The sequence below is a fragment of the Microcaecilia unicolor genome, unplaced genomic scaffold (genome assembly GCF_901765095.1).
Source record: "Microcaecilia unicolor unplaced genomic scaffold, aMicUni1.1, whole genome shotgun sequence".
In the NCBI taxonomy this organism is placed as follows: Eukaryota; Metazoa; Chordata; class Amphibia; order Gymnophiona; family Siphonopidae; genus Microcaecilia; species Microcaecilia unicolor.
Genome location: NW_021963231.1, coordinates 1 through 22,589, shown reverse-complemented (window position 1 = coordinate 22,589; position 22,589 = coordinate 1). Strand labels below are relative to the sequence as shown.

Below are 22,589 nucleotides of genomic sequence, written 5' to 3'. Positions count from 1 at the left end.
TCAAAAATAATATTTTGTTTCATGCAGATGCAGATCTCTTTTATTTAAACATAACTAAATGGGCTATAAGCCCCTAATGCAGTCCATTGGTTTTCTTATATTTTGCCTTTGCTGAACAGGGAGGCGGGGCAAGACAGTGGGGCAATGTTGGATTGGGGCAGAGAGAGAGAGGGTTTATAAGTCAAAATAAAAATATTTTGTTTCATGCAGATCTCTTTTGTTTAAACATAACTAAATGGGCTATAAGCCCCTAATGCAGTCCATTTTGTTCTTGTGATGACTTATACTGTGCCAAAATTGAAAACTCTTATCTCTGTCTGGTCATTAATAAAAGAGCTCGTTGTGAACGCTATCCACCCTAAAAGGTTGTTTGTGCATAGTGTTTTGCGGTTGAAGGATTGTGTGTTAGCCTTACTGAAGTGACATCAACACTTTAATTTAATTTTAGTTTGTCATAACATCAGACATGATTTTAGAATTTTTTGGAGGATATGATGTCGAATTGTTCCATAGATGTGTTTGTGATTTAGTGATGGTAAGTGCTTGAAATAATTGAGTTTAAAATATGATATGTCATATATGATATATAAATCCATTTTTACATGCACATAGAAGCATTTCTTGTCAATAACCAGCAGCCCTTCCTTGGGACTCAGTCTCTTCTCCACCATGACAAAATTATATACCGAATACACTGCAAGAAAACTTTCACTTGCTAACCTTCAATCTCACTAATTAGGGTGGTGCTTGTAACTTTTCACATTTGGGATGTTGTACTTATTTTTTTTCTGTGTGTTGACAATTATGGATGGTGTCCTGGCATGTGAGGGGGACCAATGCACTACAAATGCTGGCTCCTCCCACGACCAAATGGCTTCGATTTGGTCATTTCTGAGATGGGCGTCCTCGGTTTCCATTATGGCCGAAAATCAGGGACGACCATCTCTAAGGATGACCATCATTAAGGTCGACCTAAATTTCGTGATTTGGGCATCCTTGACTGTATTATCGAAACGAAAGATGGACGCCCATCTTGTTTCGATAATACAGGTTTCCCCGTCCCTTTGCCAGGACATCCTGTGAGGACGTCCTCAGGAAAACTCGGGCGCCCCTTTCGATTATGCTCCTCATAGTCATAGTGTTTATGGAATGTGTAAGCAGTATCTTTGATTTATTATGCAGAATGCAGTATAAATTGTATAACGTCATTGTTGCCACGATACCAAGTCTTTTAGGCCTGTTCAAGAAAAACTTGACAGTACAAAGCACTGCAGGGAATTAAAAAATAAATAGTGTCTTTTTTGTAGTTAATACTAGTACGCAGAAAGCAAGCATCTTGCAAAACCTTTAGTGACATGCAAATTAGTATCTTTGCAGATAAAACCTTTCAGTTTGGGGGAAAAAAGTATAATTGCTTCCAGCCTTGCTATAGTGAACAGTTATCAGCTTACCATAAGAACTTGCTCTACATAAAACCTTACAATGAAATTCTTCACCCTTTTAGACTTACATTGACTATATGCATAGGCAGTCGGTGACTCAGCTGTTTGGGGAGGCTAAAGTGGGTGGGGCTAGGGCAGAAAGAAGGCTCAGCAAAGTAGTTTTGCAAGTAACACCTGTTTCAAAATTTAGATATAAAATATGTATCAAGTGCCAAAGAATATATGTGTAATTAAAGTAGATTAGAAAACGTGTTAAGTACATAAGTAATGCCATACTGGGAAAAGACCAAGAGTCCATCGAGCCCAGCATCTTGTCCACGACAGCGGCCAATCCAGGCCAAGGGCACCTGGCAAGCTTCCCAAACGTACAAACATTCTATACATGTTATTCCTGGGATTTTTCCAAGTCCATTTAGTAGCGGTTTATGGACTTGTCCTTTAGGAAACCGTCCAACCCCTTTTTAAACTCTGCTAAGCTAACCGCCTTCACCACATTTTCCGGCAATGAATTCCAGAGTTTAATTACACGTTGGGTGAAGAAAGATTTTCTCCGATTTGTTTTAAATTTACTACACTGTAGTTTAATCGCATGCCCCCTAGTCCTAGTATTTTTGGAAAGCGTGAACAGACGCTTCACATCCACCTGTTCCACTCCACTCATTATTTTATATATCATGTCTCCCCTCAGCCATCTCTTCTCCAAGCTGAATAGACCTAGCCTCCTTAGTCTTTCTTCATAGGGAAGTCGTCCCATCCCCGCTATCATTTTAGTCGCCATTCGCTGCACCTTTTCCAATTCTACTATATCTTTCTTGAGATGCGGCGACCAGAATTGAACACAATACTCAAGGTGCGGTCGCACCATGGAGCGATACAACGGCATTATAACATCCTCACACCTGTTTTCCATACCTTTCCTAATAATACCCAACATTCTATTCGCTTTCCTAGCCGCAGCAGCACACTGAGCAGAAGGTTTCAGTGTGTTATCGACGACGACACCCAGATCCCTTTCTTGGTCCGTAACTCCTAACGTGGAACCTTGCATGACGTAGCTATAATTCGTGTTCTTTTTTCCCACATGCATCACCTTGCACTTGCTCACATTAAACGTTATCTGCCATTTAGCTTCCCAGTCTCCCAGTCTCGTAAGGTCCTCTTGTAATTTTTCACAATCCTGTCGCGAGTTAACGACTTTGAATAACTTTGTGTCATCAGCAAATTTAATTACCTCGCTAGTTACTCCCATCTCTAAATCATTTATAAATATATTAAAAAGCAGCGGTCCTAGCACAGACCTCTGAGGAACCCCACTAACTACTATTTGTTGCATTTGTGTCCCACCTTATCCCACCTCTTTGCAGGCTCAAAGTGGCTTAGATGATGCTTAGGCCTCTATTTGAGGCCTGCAGTTAGTCTGCTTCTCTACTCTCTCACACATCTCACTTGTCCTTAGCCACCAGATCATGCCTGATGTTTTGACAAACTAAAAATATATTAATGTTCTGATTTCAACTCAGTAAGGCCCAACACACAATCCCTCCACTGTAAAACGCTGTAGACATATTATGTGCAAAAATACACTCAGAAACTTATTATACCATAACAGCACTAACTCCCAGGACTGAAACAGCAACAACCTTATACATGAAAAGGCAGTACTGTAAATATTACACCAGACTCTAAAATACCAATGCATTACCTAGTTTGGGGGGGGGGGGGTTAAATAAAACAGGACTATAGCAAGATCTCTACACAGGCCCTACATGATGGCAGAATACTGCTCCTTGGTCGCACACACAAATCACAGACAGACCCTTAACAAGTAAGAAACAAAGGACCACAGATCAGTAATAAATATATGAAGGCAAAAAAAATTAACAGGAAACCTCGAGGTCAGACTCTGCACACATCAGTAACAGAGAAAGAGAAACCTAAATTCAAAATATCAGAGACGCACATTTCCAAAAACTAACAAATTCCAATTAAGAAATTCCAAATAAAATACTTTTTTTAACCTTAGTTGTCTGAACATTTTATTTTTCTGTTTCCTTTGATCCCAGTATCTCTTTTATGCTTTTCTCTGGTTTTTTTTCCTCAGTATTTGCAGGACCTTCTGACCATTTGACATTTCCTCTCTATCCATGTCCACTGTCAATCTTTTCTCTGAATCCCTATCCATCCTGTCCACATCTCCCCTCTGTGTTTTCTATCCCTATCCCTTTCTCCATGTTCAACATCTGCTCACCATGTCCCTATCCTCCCCTATATTCAGCATTTCCCCTCTAGGTTCCTATCTTGACCTATCGTGAATTTTCCCTCTGTGTCCCTCATCCTCCCCATGTGATCATCATTGTCCATGTGTCCCTAAACCTCAGCTCCGTGATCAGCATTGTCTCTATGTTCCTATCTCCCCCCTCCCTGCAATTGGCATTGCCCAATGTCCCTATCCAGGTAAGTTAGAACAGCAAAATAAGGGGCCCTTTTACTAAGCTTTAGTGGGCCTAATGTGGGCCTACCGTGTGCTAAAAAAGCATTACTGCAGGACGTACTGAGGCATCCCACAGTAGTGTGCCGCTTAGCACACGCTAATTCCACACTGAATTTTTTGTTTTTCAGCTCAGGAGGTGTACCCATGAGCGGAGAGTAGGCATGCCTACACTAATCGGGTAGTGTGGATACATTACCACGTGCTACCCAATTAGCAGAGGAGTAGCACGTGAGCCGTTACTGCCTGCTACATAGGTGGCAGTAAGGACTCCCGTGATAATGGTCACGCGCTAATTAGAAAATTTAGCTTGTGGCCATTACAGAAGTAGTGTGGGCCACTTTTTAGCACGGCTTATTAAAAGGGACCCATAAGTGTCCTGATTTACCTAAATAACTATTCAGGTACTGGCACCAAGTAGAGATTTAAACATCACTGCCAGCATTTAAATCCAATGCTAAGGTTTCCAAATATCAAAATATAGGGGGGGAGGGGGGCACTTTTTATACTGTGCTCCATCTCATACCTTTGCTCTTGCTAACATAATCAGAGACTCCTGATGCAGGCCTCGTCAGCCAAAACACAGCTGTGTCAAGTCTCATTTGTCCTACAATTGTTAAACTTATTTTTGAGTCGTTTTCACTGTTCTGCCATGTACTGTACATCCTTGAGAAGATTCTTCTTCATCGTGTATTAGAGTTGTACACAGGGAAAAAATAGTGGTTCGTATTTGGATTTTTGGCCTTTTTTCTCAGTTTCTGGGACTTTTCTGGTACATTTCTTATATTTGAATTAATAAAAGTGTGTAACAAATATTAAACATTTTTAACATGCACAAACTGTGGGGTCCTCTTACAAAGACGCACTAGCGTTTTTAGCCAGCGCTAAAAATAAGCATGCACTAAACATTAGAGATGCCCATATATTTCTATTGAATTATTCAGCCAAAGAAGAGGTGGGTACGTGTATCTGACAGATCCTATCATAGCCCCTTATTCTACTGACTGTTGTCCTATAAGGCTGAGAAATATTTTGAGAAGCAGACCATAATTGCGACTGATGCAACTGTTAGCTCCCTTCATTGTCTAACTGCTAATAGTGCACTGTTAATTATTGCACATATTTCTATGAGCATCTCTAGCATTTAGCATGCGCTAATCATTAGCATTCACTAAAAACACTAGCACGCCTTTATAAAAGGACCACTGAGTTTATAGATTAACTGAGTGATTTTGCAGTCACCTAATTTTATAATCCATGCTAATAAAACAAATACATACATCCAAGTGTATATTTAAACTAGCTATTAAATAGCACATATTTTAGTAGTTGAGTGATATGTAGTAGAATGGAGGGTAGAGCAGTGATTTTTCATCTTTTAATAATGAAAGATTATTATACAATTGTTATATGCTATGCTATAAACATGCATACAAAGGGTGTTGATGGATTTCATAACTGCTTGTCTTGTAAGCAAATCAGCACTTGTTTAAACTGTACTTTGTGCCTTGGTTATTTAGGGAGAGCAAGGAAATGCGAGTCAACCAGGCTAAGATTTCCATGGAGAACTGCAAAGCCATCAGCCAGGACAAATCCATCAAAAACAAAGCCGAGAGGGAAAGGTAAAGTAGACCACTGACTCTTGTGTTAGAGGTCAACACAGTTCTTGCAGAGAAATATGCTTTTTGACTAAAGAAAATGAAGTTTACACACGTGATTTACTATATAGGATGTGCAGGTAACCCTAGACAATTAAGATTTTTTCTGGATTTGAAAAAGAATCCATGTATCTATCCAAGTCACTAGCTGATCTTTGTTTTCTAAAGTTAGAATCACAGTATAGGTAACTGTATTCTGTTTATGCCAATTTATGATTTTCTGGAAAATAATCTCTCCCTTTATGTTTTCCTAGATCTCCCTAACATTGTGGGATTGTTGATTAATGTATCACATATCTTACTTTCTTCTGTTTTTAGGGTCCTTTTACCAAACTATGGTAAACAGTAATGCATGCTTACTGCATTTTAAAAGGACTTACCATGGGGTGCGCTGAGGCATCCTGCGGTAAAATCCTGATGTGCGCAAGCTAGTTACATGCTAAGAAATACATTTTTGTTTTTGCGAGGGGGCATTTCTGGGGGAGTGGAGAGTGGACATGTCTGCGCTAATCAGTTAGCGCAGCCACTTTGCCATGGGCTACATGATTAGCATGTGATTAGCATGTGAGCCCTTACAGTCTACAAAATGGGTGGCAGTAAGCACACATATGAAAATGGCCAAATTCCATGCAGTGGTCGAAATTTGGCCATTTTCTGTCTGCAGCAAAACGTGGCCTTAGACCGCAGGAAAGACCCACGTAAAGCCACTTTTTGTTTCAGCTTTGTAAAAGGACCCATTTATATTTCTTGTATATTTTTACTGTTTATTTTATGGACAAATTATATGCTTTGCTTGTTTTGCAAAATACTGCTAAACAATATAAATAAAAAAAAGTTTAAAGAAAATTTGCAGTTGACGCGGCTTAATGCTGGATTTTCCTGCACATTAACTGCAAATGTAATGCACCATTTTTATTTTGCATATCATGCGCTTTTGTTGTCATTATCACCTGGTACCTGCCTAGAGTTAATACGGGAGCACTTACTCCCCTCCTATTTAGGAGGCACTGAATGCAACAAGCTAACTGGATAATGCGGCGATGCCCATTCTCTTCCCATACCATGCCCCCTCCCAAAAATATTTTTACAAAATCACTAATTCATACTTTAGCACATGGACACAGAACGAATACTGTAAAATGATTTAACGTGTTTTTTCAGTAGCCTTTTTTCACATGCTGACAACTCATTGAGGGCTTAGCACCTTTTTAAAAGGGCCTTTTTAAAAGGGCCCCTTAGGAACATTATTCCTTACTTTATGTTTAAATATCTTTGAATTCCTAAATCACCCTTTTTTGAGGTAACTTTATGAGGACGCGGTAAAAGGGGCCCTGTGCTAGTGGCGGCGGACGTTTTTGCCGTGCGCCAGGGCCTCTTTTACCGCAGTGGATAAAAAGGCTGAAAAAAGAAATGGCCGTGTGGTAAGTTCATACTTGCCACACGGCCATTTCAAGAGGAAGCACTTACCGCCATCCATTAAGGTGGCAGTAAGGGCTCCCGCGCTAACCTGGTGGTACCACCCTGCGGAAATAGTTTTTAAATATTTCAGCTAGCGCTGGAAATGGGGCACTCTGGGGGTGGAACTACCACCGGCACCCACGTTGGGCCGGCAGTAGTTCTAAGGTTGCCATGCAGCAACCCTTTAGTAAAAGGGCCCCTAAGACACCAATGTTATAAATCCAGTATAGGTGTCATTGTGCCTCTGTATAATAAGAATCCAAACCCAGCTGCAATAACATACAAATTGACAAGCAAAATTTCACACCGGTTTGGAAGATAGTGAGGGGCATAATCGAACAAGGCGCCCAAGTTTTCCTGAGGAAGACTTCGCAGGATGTCCTGGCAAAGGGGCGGGGAAACCCATATTATTGAAACAAGATGGGCGTCCATCTTTCATTTCGATAATGCGGTCAGGGATGCCCAAATCTCAACATTTAGGTCGACCTTAGAGATGGTCGTCCCCGGTTTTTGACAATAATGGAAATCGAGGATGCCCATCTCAAAAATGACCAAATCCAACTCATTTGGTCGTGGGAGGAGCCAGCATTCATAGTGCACTGGTCCTCCTGACATGCCAGGACACCAACCGGGCACCCTAGGGGGCACTGCAGTGGACTAACTGATGCACTAACTAAAGGGAAAAAGCCCTTCCTTTACCGACCCCTTAGCGATTCGGAAAGGAACGGGCATGCATGAGGGAAATCGCATGCAAATGAGCTGCTCGCTGTTAGCTCATTTGCACACAATTTCCTTCCTAAGGAGGGGAAGCCAGTGCAGAGCAGCCAAGCGTTATGCGTGGCTGCTCTGTGCAAGCCAAAGACAGCTTCATACACGCAGACAAAAAATAGCCGTCTACAACCTTAAAAAAAAACAGGTGAAAACATCGAAGTGCTCGTCAGGGACATCTTTTTTTTTTAGTATAGGTGAAGGACATCCAAATGTAAGGCGCCTTCGCTACTTTTTTTAATTTTTTGAGTATGGGTGAAGGACGGGCAGTTGAGGATGTCCAAAATGTGGATGTTTCTGTGAGAAGGACGTCCATGCCTTTGCGACACCTCCTTTATTTATTTATTTGGATTTTAGATCACAAGTAGCAGCAGCAGTGGGATTTGAATCGGCCACCTCTGAATTGCAAGACCAGTGCTCTAACCACTAGGCCACTCCTCCACTCCACTCCCTTGAAATTTGGCCGTCCCTGTGGGGGGGGGGGCAGTTCAGGACGTCCAAAATGTTTGAAAGAAGGATGTCCACGCCTTCGCTATGCCTCCACTGACACACACATACCTGCCCTCCCAGGGACCTGCATACTGCTGCGATGGACCTGAGTATGATATTTGAGGCTAGCAACAAAAGTTTTTAAAGTTGTTTTTTTCAGGGTGGGAGGGGGTTAGTCACCACTGGGGGAGTCAGGGGAGGTCATCCCCAATTCCCTCCGGTGGTCATCTGGTCAGTTCGGGCACCTTTTATAGGCTTGGTCGTAAGAAAAAATGGACCAAGTAAAGTCGGCCAAGTGCTCGTCAGGGACGCCCTTCTTTTTTCCATTATCGCTCGAGGATGCCCATCTGTTAGGCACACCCCAGTCCCGCCTTTGCTACGCCTCCAACACGCCCCCGGGAACTTTGGACTTCCCCATGACGGGAAGCAATTGGGGATGCCCATCTCCCGATTTGTGTCGAAAGATGGGCGCCCTTCTCTTTCGAAAATAAGCCTGACCGTCAATTTGTGCCTGTATTCTATCCAGCTTATAATTGAAAAAGAAAAACGTCTATATTGCGACCCAAATCGGGAGATAGACGTTTATCTCACAAAAACGAATAAAGCGGTATAATCGAAAGCCGAATTTGGACGTTTTCAACTGCACTCCGTCGCGGATGCGGATAAAGTTGATGGGGGCATGTCGAAGGCGTGGTGAAGGCGGAACTGGGGCGTGGTTATCGGCCGATCAGAGATGGGCGCCTTTCGCCGATAATGGAAGAAAAATATGCATTTTTAGCGAGAATTTAGGGCACTTTTCCTGGACCCTGTTTTTCCACGAATAAGGCCCCAAAAAGTGCCCTAAATGACCAGATGACCACTGGAGGGAATCGGGGATGACCTCCCCTGACTCCCCCAGTGGTCACAAACCCCCTCCCACCACAAAGTTTCACAACTTTTTATTTTCACCCTCAAATGTCATACCCACCTCCCTGGCAGCAGTATGCAGGTCACTGGAGCAGTTATTAGGGGGTGCAGTGGACTTCAGGCAGGTGGACCCAGGCCCATCCCCCCCACATGTTACACTTGTGCTGGTAAATGGGAGCCCTCCAAACCACCCCCAAACCCACTGTACCCACATGTAGGTGCCCCCCCTTCACCCCTTAGGGCTATAGTAATGGTGTAGACTTGTGGGCGGTGGGTTTTGAGGGGGATTTGGGGGGCTCAACACCCAAGGGAAGGGTGCTATGCACCTGGGAGCTCTTTTACCTTTTTTTTTTGTTTTTGTAAAAGTGCCCCCTAGGGTGCCCGGTTGGTGTCCTGGCATGTGAGGGGGACCAGTGCACTACGACTCCTGGCCCCTCCCACGAACAAATGCCTTGGATTTATTCGTTTTTGAGCTGGGCGCTTTCATTTTCCATTATCACTGAAAAACAAAAACGCCCAGCTCACAAATTGTCGAATAAAACATGGACGTCTATTTTTTTCGAAAATACGGTTCGGTCCGCCCCTTCACGGACCCGTTCTCGGAGATAAACGCCCATGGAGATAGACATTTTTGTTCAATTATGCCCCTCTATGTGTACTTGCACATTTTATAAAATATATATATCCATCGCACTTCCACCCATACTCTGCCCAAACTATAGTCCCAGCAATAAGTACATAAGTATTGCCATACTGGGACAGACCAAAGGTCCATCAAACCCAGCATCCTGTTTCCAACAGTGGTCAAATACATGGTAAGATGTTGTTGTTGTTACATTTGTACCCCGCGCTTTCCCACTCATGGCAGGCTCAATGCGGCTTACATGGGGCAATGGAGGGTTAAGTGACTTGCCCAGAGTCACAAGGAGCTGCTTGTGCCAGGAATCAAACTCAGTTCCTCAGTTCCCCAGGACCAAAGTACACCACCCTAACCACTAGGCCACTCCTCCCAAAAAAAGTACAAAACATTTTATACTGCTTATCCCAGTCTATGGACTTTTCCTTTAGGAAGCCGTCCAAACCTTTTTAAAAACTCTGCTAAGCTAACTGCCTTTACCGCACTCTCTGGCAACGAATTCCAGAGTTTAATTACACGTTGAGTGAAGAAAAATTTTCTCCAATTCGTTTTAAATGTACTACTTTGTAGCTTCATCGCATGCCCCCTAGTCCTAGTATTTTTGGAAAGCCTAAACAGACGCTTCACGTCTACCTGTTCCACTCCACTCATTATTTTATAGACCTCTATCATATTTCCCCTCAGCCGTCTTTTTTCCAAGCTGAAGAGCCCTAGCCGTTTTAGCCTTTCCTCATAGGGAAGTCGTCCCATCCCCTTTATCATTTTTGTAGCCTTTTTCTGCACATTTTCTAATTCCACTATATCTTTTTTGAGATGCGGCGACCAGAATTGAACACAATATTCGAGGTGCGATCACACCATGGAGCAGTGGCATAGGAAGGGGGGCGGTGGGGCGGTCCGCCCCAGGTGCACGCCGCTGGGGGGGTGTTGCCTCTGTTGGTTCACTGCATTCTCTGTCTCGGAACAGGTTACTTCCTGTTCCGGGGCAGAGAGAGCAGGGACCCAGCGGAGCCAACGCAGCTCCCAGCGACGTGCACTCGGGGCAGAGCGGCCCTCCCGCCCACCCTCTTTGGTAAGAATGCGCTCCAGGGGATGTGCGCACGCGCTGAGGGGGGGGTGCGTCGTGCTGCACCTGGGGGGGGTGCGCAGCGGCAAACCACCCCGGTTGTCAGCCGCCCTCGCTACGGCACTGCCATGGAGCAATAAAAAGGCATGATTCATGTAAAAGTAGAGCTTTTATTCTCGAGTAAAATAAGCTTATTTGTGGGAAATGCTTTGAAAGTTACCTTCAAAGGGACTAATTTTATAAAGATTCTCAGCAGGGAAACAGGTGTTTACCCACAGAGAAGGACTCTTAATCATTGTCCCTCATGGGGAGAACTCTCTGTGCGAAGGGCGTAGCTAGACCTTGACAGGAAGGAGGGCCAGAGCCCAAAGTGGGGGGGGACACATTTTGGCTTGCCTCCCTGCCGCCACTGCATGGTGGTATCTTGGCTGGTGGGATTCCCCAACCCCCTCCAGCTGAAGTGTTTGTCCCACACTTGTCTTGCATTGCCTGCCCTGGTCTGTTCTCAGTCGCGCGGTGCACGCTCATTTTAATGAAACTGGTGTAACTGCATGCACCTAAATCTACGCATGCAAGTCTGAATTCTAGAACCACATGCATAGATGTGATTTATAGGCCCAGCACGCGCACTCTCCTCCCCTGACTATGCCCATATTTTGGCTCCACGCATTGGAATTTTCACGTGCCACTTTATAGAATGCACCTAGCAAAGGGAGCACATAAATTCAAATAAAGTCCCATTAGTGATGATAAGTGGTCATTATTGTCCACTTATCATGACTAATTGGCTCATTAATCAATTGAGTAGCTCGCATAAATCGGCCGCATGCACAAATTTACGTGTGCTACCCAGCACACCATATATAGAATCTGGCAGTAAATGCTATTTCAAAAAGGGGTCACTGGACTGAGCGCAGATTTCTTCACCTAATTTTGGGTGCAAGGATTTATGCCTGCTGAGACCTGGTGTAAATTCTGGCATGCAAGTTGGGCGCGTAACCCCAGTATTTTATAGCACTGCGCTGAAATTTTTGGAATGCCCCTGACTCGCCTGTGCCGCTTCCATTGCCATGCCCCTTTTTGGGTTACTTGCTTGATAATTTAGGCAGGTAGTATTATAGAATAGTGTGCAGGCAGAGCCACATGCAAAATCCAGATGAGTGCCAATTAACATCAATAATTGTTGATACCTTGTGCACACATCTGTCCTGTGTACCCAAAGTTGGGTGCACTTGACCTATATAGCATCTAGGGAGTATGAGTATTTTTTCCCATGGAGGGAAAGAAGTGGTATAGGGCGGAAAATGTAGAATGGCGCCTGTTTTATAATGGCAGCATCAGTGCCTGTGTGCCTTTATAAAAGACCTTTTATTTAAGTAGTTAGAAAAAGTAGCACCATATTCTCTAGACTCAGTTTTGGCACATGGAGTCAGGCTCTTCCTAACTGAATAATGTATTAAGTCTAGGACTAGGCTTTACAACCTGCTAGCACCACTACTACTACTACTTATCATTTCTATAGCGCTACTAGATGTACGCAGCGCTGTACACTTGAACATGAAGAGACAGTCCCTGCTCGACAGAGCTTACAATCTAATCAGGTCAGACAAACAGGGCAAATAAGGGATAAGGACAAACAGTAGCAAGATTCTCTGCAGAATCCCAAAGAATAGCAAGATTCCGGAATCCCAAAGAGTAGCAAGATTCCGGAATCCCAAAGACTACTACTACTTCTCACTTCTATAGCGCTACTAGAAGTACGCAGCGCTGTACACTTGAACATGAAGAGACAGTCCCTGCTCGACAGAGCTTACAATCTAATTAGGACAAACAGGACAAATAAGAGATAGCACCAAGAGGTTAAAATATGTGTACATTGAAATGTTTTATTTTTATTTCTAGGCGAGTCAGGGAGCTAAATAGCAGCAACACAAAAAAGTTTCTAGAAGAAAGAAAGAGGGTAAGTATTAATTATCTCTGTGGCAGTAAATTGAAAAAAAAAACATTTGTATGTCTCGGTGGATGAGCACACACTGAGTTTTAACCTCCTATTTCCTTTGTTTATTTTACAGCTACATTTTCCCTCACATATAACCTTCTCTTCAGTTCAGGCTCTCCAAAGGGTGGGGGAGGGGGGGAACGCAGTTAGAAAGCGAAAGGACAAAACATCTTAAGCAACCACATAATTTTTAGTAGGGTTCTTCCAGATGGAATTGTGGCTGCAAATGCTTATAATCCCACATTATCTCTTTTATGCCTGCAGGGCTCAATATTCAAAACCATTTGTCTGGATAACCGCAACCATTATGGGGTAAAATCTCAAAAGGTTGCTGAAATATAGGTGCTGGGATGATGCACACTAAGCATGAATTCTATAATGGCAGTTGTGTATGCAGCTGCCATTACAGGATATTAGCTGAAGTTTGCATTTATACACCTAACTTTAGGTTCAAGTACTTACTCTAGCTCAGAGGCTGGCATAAATGCTCGCACCTAACTTTAAGTGATTAGGCATGTAAGGTCCTCCCAAGGAGTATCCCTAACCACACCTTCTCCAAAGGACATCACATGATGTGATACCCACAAGCAAGCCTTTTCAAGAGTAGTCCCCACACTCTGGAATGCATTCCCTGAAAGGCTCTGCTTAATGCAAGACTATCTCTACTTCAGGAAGCCGGTGAAAGCTAGGCTCTTCAACCAGGCCTTTAATGGAAGAAGTAACTACCCTGTTAGTCCCACACACACACAAGGAGTGACAAAGGCTGCACATACTGCAGCAGGACATGTTTATCCACTCCTACCCTAACTGAGATAACATTTAATCACCTCTATGACTTCATGTGCAACTTTCTTTAAATTAATCCCCTTATTTTCTAACTCCTCTTACTCTCTTACCTATCTATATGTTCCATCTTTACTTACAACCTGTGCTGTCTATTAAAATGTTTTATTGTGTACTGTGTTGACATTATAATGTACTATTCTATGCCATACTTTGTATTGTTATTTGAATATTTTTACTGCTGTAATTGTCTATTGCTTGTGTTTGATTTGTTCTTACTGTACACCGCCTTGAGTGAATTCCTTCAAAAAGGCGGTAAACGAATAAATAAATAAATGTCACTTAACCCTCTATTGCCTCAGGTACATACTTAGATTTTGAGCCCTCCAGGGACAGGGAAATACCCAGTGGACCTGAATGTAACTCACCTTGAGCTACTACGGAAAATAGTGTGAGCAAAATCTAAATAAATGTGAACACCTAAGTTTTAGAATTACCTCACATATGGGCACATGCTGGGAATACTCCTATCAGCTAACAGAGGATGTGCATTTACCACACGTTAATTTTTGAATCTAACACACAGTAAGCAGGGGAAGAGATTTTGAATTTAACTCATGCTTTTTTCAGTTGCAGCTCAAAGCAACCTACATTTAGGTACAGAAGATATTTTCTAGTCCCCAGAGGGCTTACAATCAGTTTGTATCTGAGGCACTGGAGGGCTAATTGATTTGCTGAAGATTACAAGAAGCCACAATGAGATTTGAATCAATCTTCTCTGGTTCTCAGCCCATGTTTTAAGCATTAAATTACTCATTCACTTTACTTCAGTTTAGTATAAGGGCCTCATAGGCAGTAAAGAAGATCCAGGAAAGGAGTTTGAGACTCCACAGATAGAGCTGAAAGAAAGGAAGCATGTAACCACAAAGAAGCCCATTTCCAGGATGCATTAGGGATGGTTTCATTAAAAGAGGCAATGTGAAAAGTAGAGGAATACATAGACCGAAAGAGAGTGTCAAGTATAACTCCCTAGATACCTCACTGAATCAAAACACAGAAATATGGAGTCAGTGGAGTATAATGCAGGAGATAAACAAACGTACAGTTAATTGTAGAGGTTTGCCATTATTAGGTAACCTGAATGTATTCAAGTATATATCAATGAAAGAAAAAAAGACATAGATGAGAAGTTTAAGAAAAGTATAAATAGATCTATATTAGAATCGCCAATATGTATGAGTTGAAAAGATCTGGGGCCCAAGATGGATTACTGGAAGACATCGACAGAGAGAGGGGGAAGGACCTGAAGTAGAACTTTGCAAAGGGTGGCACAAAGGGGATAATTCTGTTTGCATGTGACACATGCTCAGCTCTTTGCCTCCTGTCCCTGGGAGGGTTCAAGAGAAAGAATATCACACACAGAGATTAGTTAACTAGCAAGAGCTTTTGGGTATTCTCCCAATTAGAGACATTTGTCAAGGCCTTTTAAAGCTTAAATAGTAACATAGTAAATGATGGCAGGTAAAGACCTGAACAGTCCATCCAGTCTGCCCCTCACTGTTCCTATACTAAAAGTTCTGAAGCTAACGTCGAAGCCCCTTAAAATTTACACTCCAGCCCATCCATATCTATTCAGCAATGATCAAGGCGCAGACCGTAGAAGTCTGCCCAACACTGGTTTTACTCTCCAATTACCATTGTTGCCACCCTATCTCTGCTAAGATTCCGTAGATCCATTCCTTCTAAATAGGATTCCTTTGTGTTTATCCCATGCATGTTTGAATTCCATTACCGTTTTCATCTCCACCATCTCCCATGGGAGGGCATTCCACGTATCTACCACCCTTTCTGTGAAAAATACTTCCTGACATTACTCCTGAGTCTGCCCCCCTTCAACCTTAATTCATGTCCTCTAGTTCTACACCTTCCCATCTCCGGAAAAGGTTAATATCTATGAAGCCTAATTATCCTACAAGTATAACTTCAGCACACCAGCACACACCTGAAGCCACTTTATTCAATAAAGGAAATTTCAGAAAATAAATATAGTTTTCTCACAGTCAGATGTTCAGAAGTATTGCCCCAAGGCAACAGAGACTCCATAATTCTGAGAGCTGTTATCAGTGGTTGGAGACAGAAATCTTAAGAGAAGGAGCTTTATTGCAGAGGTGGAGAATAGCTAAACAGATGCAAGCAGTTCAGAACTGGGTGGCTGAAATATGCAATATCTTATGAGAAAGAATGAACGAGGTAAAAACCAGGTTCGTTACAAGGGGGAAATAGCAGGACAAGTGCTGTCTGAAGCAAAATGGAGACTGCCTCATGGAGAAGAAGAGGTCAAGAAGGGGTTCTCACAAGCCCAGGGAGGAGGAGGAAAGGGACCAATAGGGACAGAGCCTGCCATCAAGTAGCAAGGGTGGTCCCAGGGGGCAGTCCTCGATTGGAGGGAAAGGTCATACCCAGCTGACCTGTCAGGACAGAGATAGTAAGAATGACCAGAAAATGATAGCAGGTAGACAAAAGAGCCAAGCTTGGCTGAAAAAGAGAGAGGTCTTTGTAGGAGAATAGACCAAAATAGTAACAGACTATATACAGACAAGCAGGGATGACTGGATTACATGTGAGACTACATTACACACAGTGTATTGCTTTTATATCTTTGCAGTGCGGACTGCAGCAGTAATAATCCTTAGAAGTGAGAGTAAGAGTAAAGGCATTAAACACATTTTAGGGCACACTGTAAACTAGTGTAATGCTGTTGGGGAACAGAACAACATTCACCCAAGCTCTTCAGCCCTCTGTTCCATTTATTTGAATATCTGTGACATTTGTTGCTCTAAATTTGTAGTTCAGCTATTATTCTTGTGAGGAAAGCAAGCAGTAACAGGAAACAGATACTGATTACCTATACATTATTGCATTAGTTCAAGGTTAAGCAAAAATTATATTAAGACCTCAACTTTGTCCCCTGCAAGATGGGCTTATCACATACTTGATTCTGTGTTCTTTTCCCTGACATCTATACAGAATATGGTTGTTGTTGTGTAATTTACTTTTAGAAATGAAATATTTCAAGTAATAACACTTGAACAGAAAACAGGATACAAATGAACGAGGAAAAAAGAAACAAATTCAAATGGAAACAATACAGTCCTCTCTTAGCCCCCAATATTGGGATCCTACAGAAAAACCAGATGGAAGAATCAATATAAGAAAAAAAACTAATTAGCCTGAAATGCAAACCTAAATATGAAATGCAGTCTCCATATTACATGTTCTAAACAGCATAGAATTACCTTCACATTCTAAAAAGCAGCTCTATCACCTATCTGCATAGGAAATGTATTATCAAGAAATTGTTTAAGTTGGGCAGGATCATAGAAAATATATCTCACATCTCGTAACTTACCAAACATTTCACAGGAAAACAACGAAAAAATCTCTCCCATTTTGGACCACGCATTGGCGCAACTAAAAAAAGCTTTGTGCCTCTACTGGGTATCTTTACCATATCTTATGCCCTTTAAACAGAGAATTTCTGAACTTAAAAAACTAATGAAGAGCTAAATTTTAATCAGATTCAAACGCAAATGAGACTAGGAGAGTAGCTTGTGTGTCCACAGTATCTAGTGATGTTTCCAAGACTTCAGAGATGTTCAAGCTATCAGGAGATACCACTACAGTATTTCCAACTTGGAGGAAGTGACATCAGCTCAAGCAATTGGAAGCTCACGGTTAAGACTCTGTTTCAGCTGCTTGTTATATTAGCTATTTCACCCCTGACTGCCTCCTGTAAACGATTTGTTTTAGTGCAGCGGATCTTCTGAATGATGGCGTCCCGTAAAAAGTCTGAAACCGGTAAATCCTCTGCTACCCACTGGGATAAAAGCACCAGTAAGGCAAGGGTGGTGGAATTACCTAGCAGCAAGATGGCACTGTTCGTGGACGACTCATGTACAGATTTGGACACTTACTGTGATGCTCTTCGAGCGTGGGATATCAAAAAGTGGATGAAGGAACTTAAAGCAGACTATTTAAAGCAGATTTTCAGTTGGTTCGCCAGGATTTGAAATCTATCCTGGTAGGGATCATGAAGAACTGGCAAGATAGGAAGAGATGGAGGGCAGACTCGCTCACTGTGAGGAATGCACCGAGGAAATGCAATCTCTTTATGGCTCCCAAAACACGGAGACGATGCTACTTTGGGAATGAGTTGAAGACCTGGAAAATAGGTCACATAGAAGCAGTCTCCATGTTAGAGATGTCCTGGAGGAAACAGATTTTGGGAATTGCATGGAGGTGGCTCAAGGTATTATACATCTTACTGACACCCATTGAGTCGGAAGTAAGGGCTCCCGCGCTAACCCAGCGGTAACCGGGCAGCACGCAATGGTGCCTGATTACCACCAGGTAAACCCCCCTGTGGAAATATTTTATCAATATTTCCCCTAGCACCAGAAATGGCGCACGCTGGGGGTGGAACTACCGCCGACACCCGCATTGGGCCGGTGGTAGTTCCAGGTTGCCGCGTGGCAACCCTTTAGTAAAAGGGCTCCTCAAAGAATTGCCCTTCACAAGCATGAAGTGAACCAGTCAATGATAGAGCCAGAAAAGCCCAGAGAAGAGAGTGTAAAGGAAGTAGGAGCAGTTAGCAGAGAGAATGAGAATGGAAGAGAAATTTAGCTGTAAGAAGATGGTCAAGCCAATGAAGCAGCAAAATATAAAAATATAGGAAACCAAATCTTGTACCAGACAATCTATTAATTAAGTGAAGAGGGATCAGCAGAGCCAAGAAACATGTAAAATGATAGTTTAAAGACTCCAGCTAGTATTTGTTGCTTTAAGATTGAATTCTGATCAATCCTCCTGGGACAGAGCTAATGTGGTTCACACATAAATATTACAAGCACTTGCACTGGAACTCCTGCAGTATTGATCTTTAATTGCTATCACTGCTGACTTTTCCAAATGTTCACCTTTGGCTTCTACCTGTTCTATCGTACCTCATGGACAATCGAAAAAGAAAGGAATCTGCATTCCATGAGCCACATTACAACAGTGGTTTCTATCTCTCCAGTCCCCATCCTTACCTTAATCATTCTGTAATGCTTTAACATTAGCTGGAGTGTCTAAAGCATGTTGGGTGGATATTTAGCCCACAGTGGTGCCCAGTTAACTTGGCGAGTAAAGTTCGGACAGCCTTATGCTGTCCTAACTTTATCCGCTTAACAGGTTAGCAGACTGTATATCGCCAACTAACCAGCTAAGTTGCTGCTCCATCCAAACCATCCCCAGACTGGCATAACCTAACCAGCTAGGGAATAGCTGGTTACAGCCAATATTCAGAGGTAATACCCAATTAAGTGCCGCTGAATATCAGCTACCAGCCAGCTTATAGAGGTTTAACTGGGCAAGAGAACCCTTTTAAATATTATTTTCTGCAGTGTCCGAAGTGCCACAGTGTTTAATGAAGCCCAGCTCTTGACCTAATGTCATGTTGCATAATCCATCTCTGCACTCTCTGTTTTCTTTTGCTATTAGCTGGCAATGAAGCAGTCAAAAGAAATGGATCAGTTGAAAAAGGCACAACTTGAACATCTGGAAATCTTGGAAAAGCAGAATGAGCAGGTATAGTACGAATCATAAACTGGACATACTTTAAAGTTATTCCTTGTTGTAAAACTGAACCTTTTTCTGGTATAATGCCTTTCTTAGCCTGATTATGTTAGTGATGGTTTGAGACTACACACTTACCCTTGTGCTTATTGGAAAGCAGCCTGGAAATGAAACAAGAATCAGAAGAATGGCCTTCACACAGTTAATCTATATAGATATTTTTATGTGTATTTTCAATTTGTCAGTATAAGTTAGACTGGTAAGTATGTGACCTAAACATTTGGATAATTATCCATATAAAGACAGAACAGCCATTACATGACCCACTTATTATGAATAACTGTATGTGGACAGCAGTTGAATATCATCGCTCTTTGGATAAATGTTGACTCTGTTCCCAGAATGCTCCTGACTGCCTCCTCAAGTTAAACAGATACATTTTGAACATAATTTGACTTACACAGAAAAAAGCACTTCTGTGGTCAGCATCCAATACTAACCGCATGCTTTGCATTTAAATGTAGACCCCCTAATAGATGATAGTACAGTTGTGCAAATAAAAGAACGATTGTAGTGCAATAAATTATGTGTCTGTATCTTTCAGGAGCTCAGCTTATTAGAATGCAGTACACATCACACTACTGCTGCAGATATTACATGCAGCTATAATCCTTCAGTTATCTGCTGCCATCGAGCACCAAAGAGCAGGACAAAGGAAAACTGACAGAAAATAATTGGCAAAAATAAATAAGTACATAAGTATTGCCATACTGGGAAAGACCAAAGGTCCATCAAGCCCAGAATCCTGTTTCCAACAGTGGCCAATCCAGGTCACAACTACCTGGCAAGATCCCAAAAAAGTACAAAACATTTTATACTGCTTACCCCAGAAATAGTGGATTTTCCCCAAGTCCATTTAATAATGGTCTATGTACTTTTCCTTTAGGAAGCTGTCCAAACCTTTTTTAAACTCCGCTAAGCTAACCACCTTTACTACATTCTCTGGCAACGAATTCCAGAGTTTAGTTACATGTTGAGTGAAGAAAAATTTCTCCAATTCGTTTTAAATTTACTACATTGTAGCTTCATCGCATGCCCCCTAGTCCTAGTATTTTTGGAAAGCGTAAACAGATGCTTCACATCTACCTGTTCAACTCCACTCATTATTTTATAGACCTCTATCGTATCTCCCCTCAGCTGCCTTTTCTCCAAGCTGAAGAGCTTAATGGTGTATTATGTTTAGAATATTGCTTCCATTCCATTTAGCACTTGAGAGCATTCTGAGTATTTCTGTGTGTATATATATATATATATATATATATATATATATATATATATATATATATATATATATATATACACCTTTCTTCCTTGCACTGCTTGTCCTGGTATAACCGCTCTCCAGCTGACCTGCGCCCCAGGGTCAGCTCACGGCGGGGACACACAAAACTTCAGCAGTCCTATAGTTCTTGAAAACCACAGGTCTTTATTTTCTCAGCACCTTTTAATACAGTCTTAATCTTTATGCAGTTTCCTCATCAACAATGAAAGAGTCAGTTCAGGTTTCCACATTCAGCTTATTAACACAGTTCAATCTTAACCCAGAATATCACAAACAGCAAATCCTTGTCTTGCTCACAATTGTAGCCTCACCCTCACCAGCACTATCTTCTACCCTCAGATAGTTTATGGGTTAGCTTCTTCCACCAGCGGCTTCCCCACTGGATTATTTTCTCCTCTCCAAGTATACACAGCTTGGGCCACACTGACTCCACCAAAGCCTTTACCTTTCCTGACAAAGTTTGAGCAAGACCTCCAACCTCCATGCACTCCTCTCCCTTCTCTTCTCCTCCTTCCTCTATATCCCATTCCATCTCCTCCTCCACCCTGGGTTCCTCCAGCTGCTGCTCATTCCCTGGATCAGAACTCATTTCCCAATCATTCACTCCTCCCTCCTGTTCCTGAGAGTCCTGTTGATGTCCCAGTGGTTTCTGGGACTGGTAGTTTCTTTCCCTAACTAGTGTTTTCACTGGGGCTTTGACCACTAGAGGGCGAACCTTTTGTCTAGAAGGGATTAGTGAAGAAGAATCATTACATTTCAAAGGAAAACCTCTTCCCTGTCCCAGTCTCAGCATGACTGGAACTGGACTCCTTTCAGAGTCCTCACAATATATATATATTTATTTAGGGTTGTTTTTTTTAACTAAGGTGTGCTTGCATTTTTAGCTCGTGCTAAAAATCAGCTGGCGCTAAATGCTGAGATGCCCGTTATATTCCTATGGGCATCTCAGCAATTAGAGCAAGCTGATTTTTAGCTTGACCTAAAAATATTAGAACACCTTAGTAAAAGACCCCCCCCCCCCCCCCAATCTATTTATTTATTTATTTAAGGATCATCGGTCTAGTAGCCTTTCAAAACTTTCTCCTTCTCAAAAGCTGTAGGCTATAATATTCTTCATTGATCCTTCTTTTTTCATTTTAAATCTCATTCATTACTTGCAGAGGAAGCTATAACAAAAAAAAAAGGAACCTTGGCTTTTACGTATAGGATTAATTTTGTCGTTTACCTAATCTGCATCTTTGCTGAGGTGATGGTTTATCTTACCAACCCCAAAACTCAATAAAAGGGGCTGGTGAGCAGGGATGCAAAATGCCACAAAGCGTACACTAGATAGCTTACCAAAACATTTTTAAAACCCTCTACTTATGAATAAAACTCCACACCATAAAACAAACACATGTAGGAATGGAAGTGAGTTAGACCTTGAATGATTTTTAGAAAACTGTGTTTGGCAAAGTGGTGGGGCCAGATGGGATACATCTGGGAGTATTTAAGGGACTTAGGAGAGTTCTGGTGGCTCCACAGTCTGATCTTTTCAATGCTTCTTTAGAGTTGGAAGTCATCCTGAAGAACTGGAGAAGGGCGAATGTGGTCCCTCTCCACAAAAAAAAAAAAAAGCAAAATAGAGGTTAGACACTAAGAGCCCTGTTTACTAAGGTGAGCTAGCGTTTTTAGTGTGCGCTAATGCTAGAGACACCCATAGGAATAAATGGGTGTCTATAGCATTAGCATGCGCTAAAAACGTTAGTGCGCCTATAGCACGGCTTAGTAAACAGGGCCCTAAATGTCAGTTAGTCTGACTGCTGAACAAATTAAGGGACGTAATGCTTAAATAGAGGATTGTGCATTTTCTAGAATCCAGTGGGTTGCAGGATCCAATACTGTATGGTTTTACTAGACATAGATCATGTGAGAGCAGCGGACTGGGAATCAGAAGC

General features: G+C 42.2%; 1 protein-coding gene across 1 annotated transcript in view; it reads left to right on the top strand.

Annotated features, from left to right (window-relative positions):
* Positions 1 to 19,322, top strand: part of LOC115459092 (1-phosphatidylinositol 4,5-bisphosphate phosphodiesterase beta-4-like) — a gene marked incomplete at its 3' end in the record, with an annotated part of 136,405 nt that extends 117,083 nt beyond the window's left edge. Inside the window, 3 exon segments of the mRNA XM_030188958.1 lie at positions 5,451 to 5,552; positions 12,815 to 12,872; positions 19,236 to 19,322. Coding sequence (XP_030044818.1) covers positions 5,451 to 5,552; positions 12,815 to 12,872; positions 19,236 to 19,322 — 247 coding nt within the window.
* Positions 19,323 to 22,589: the final 3,267 nt, after the last annotated feature.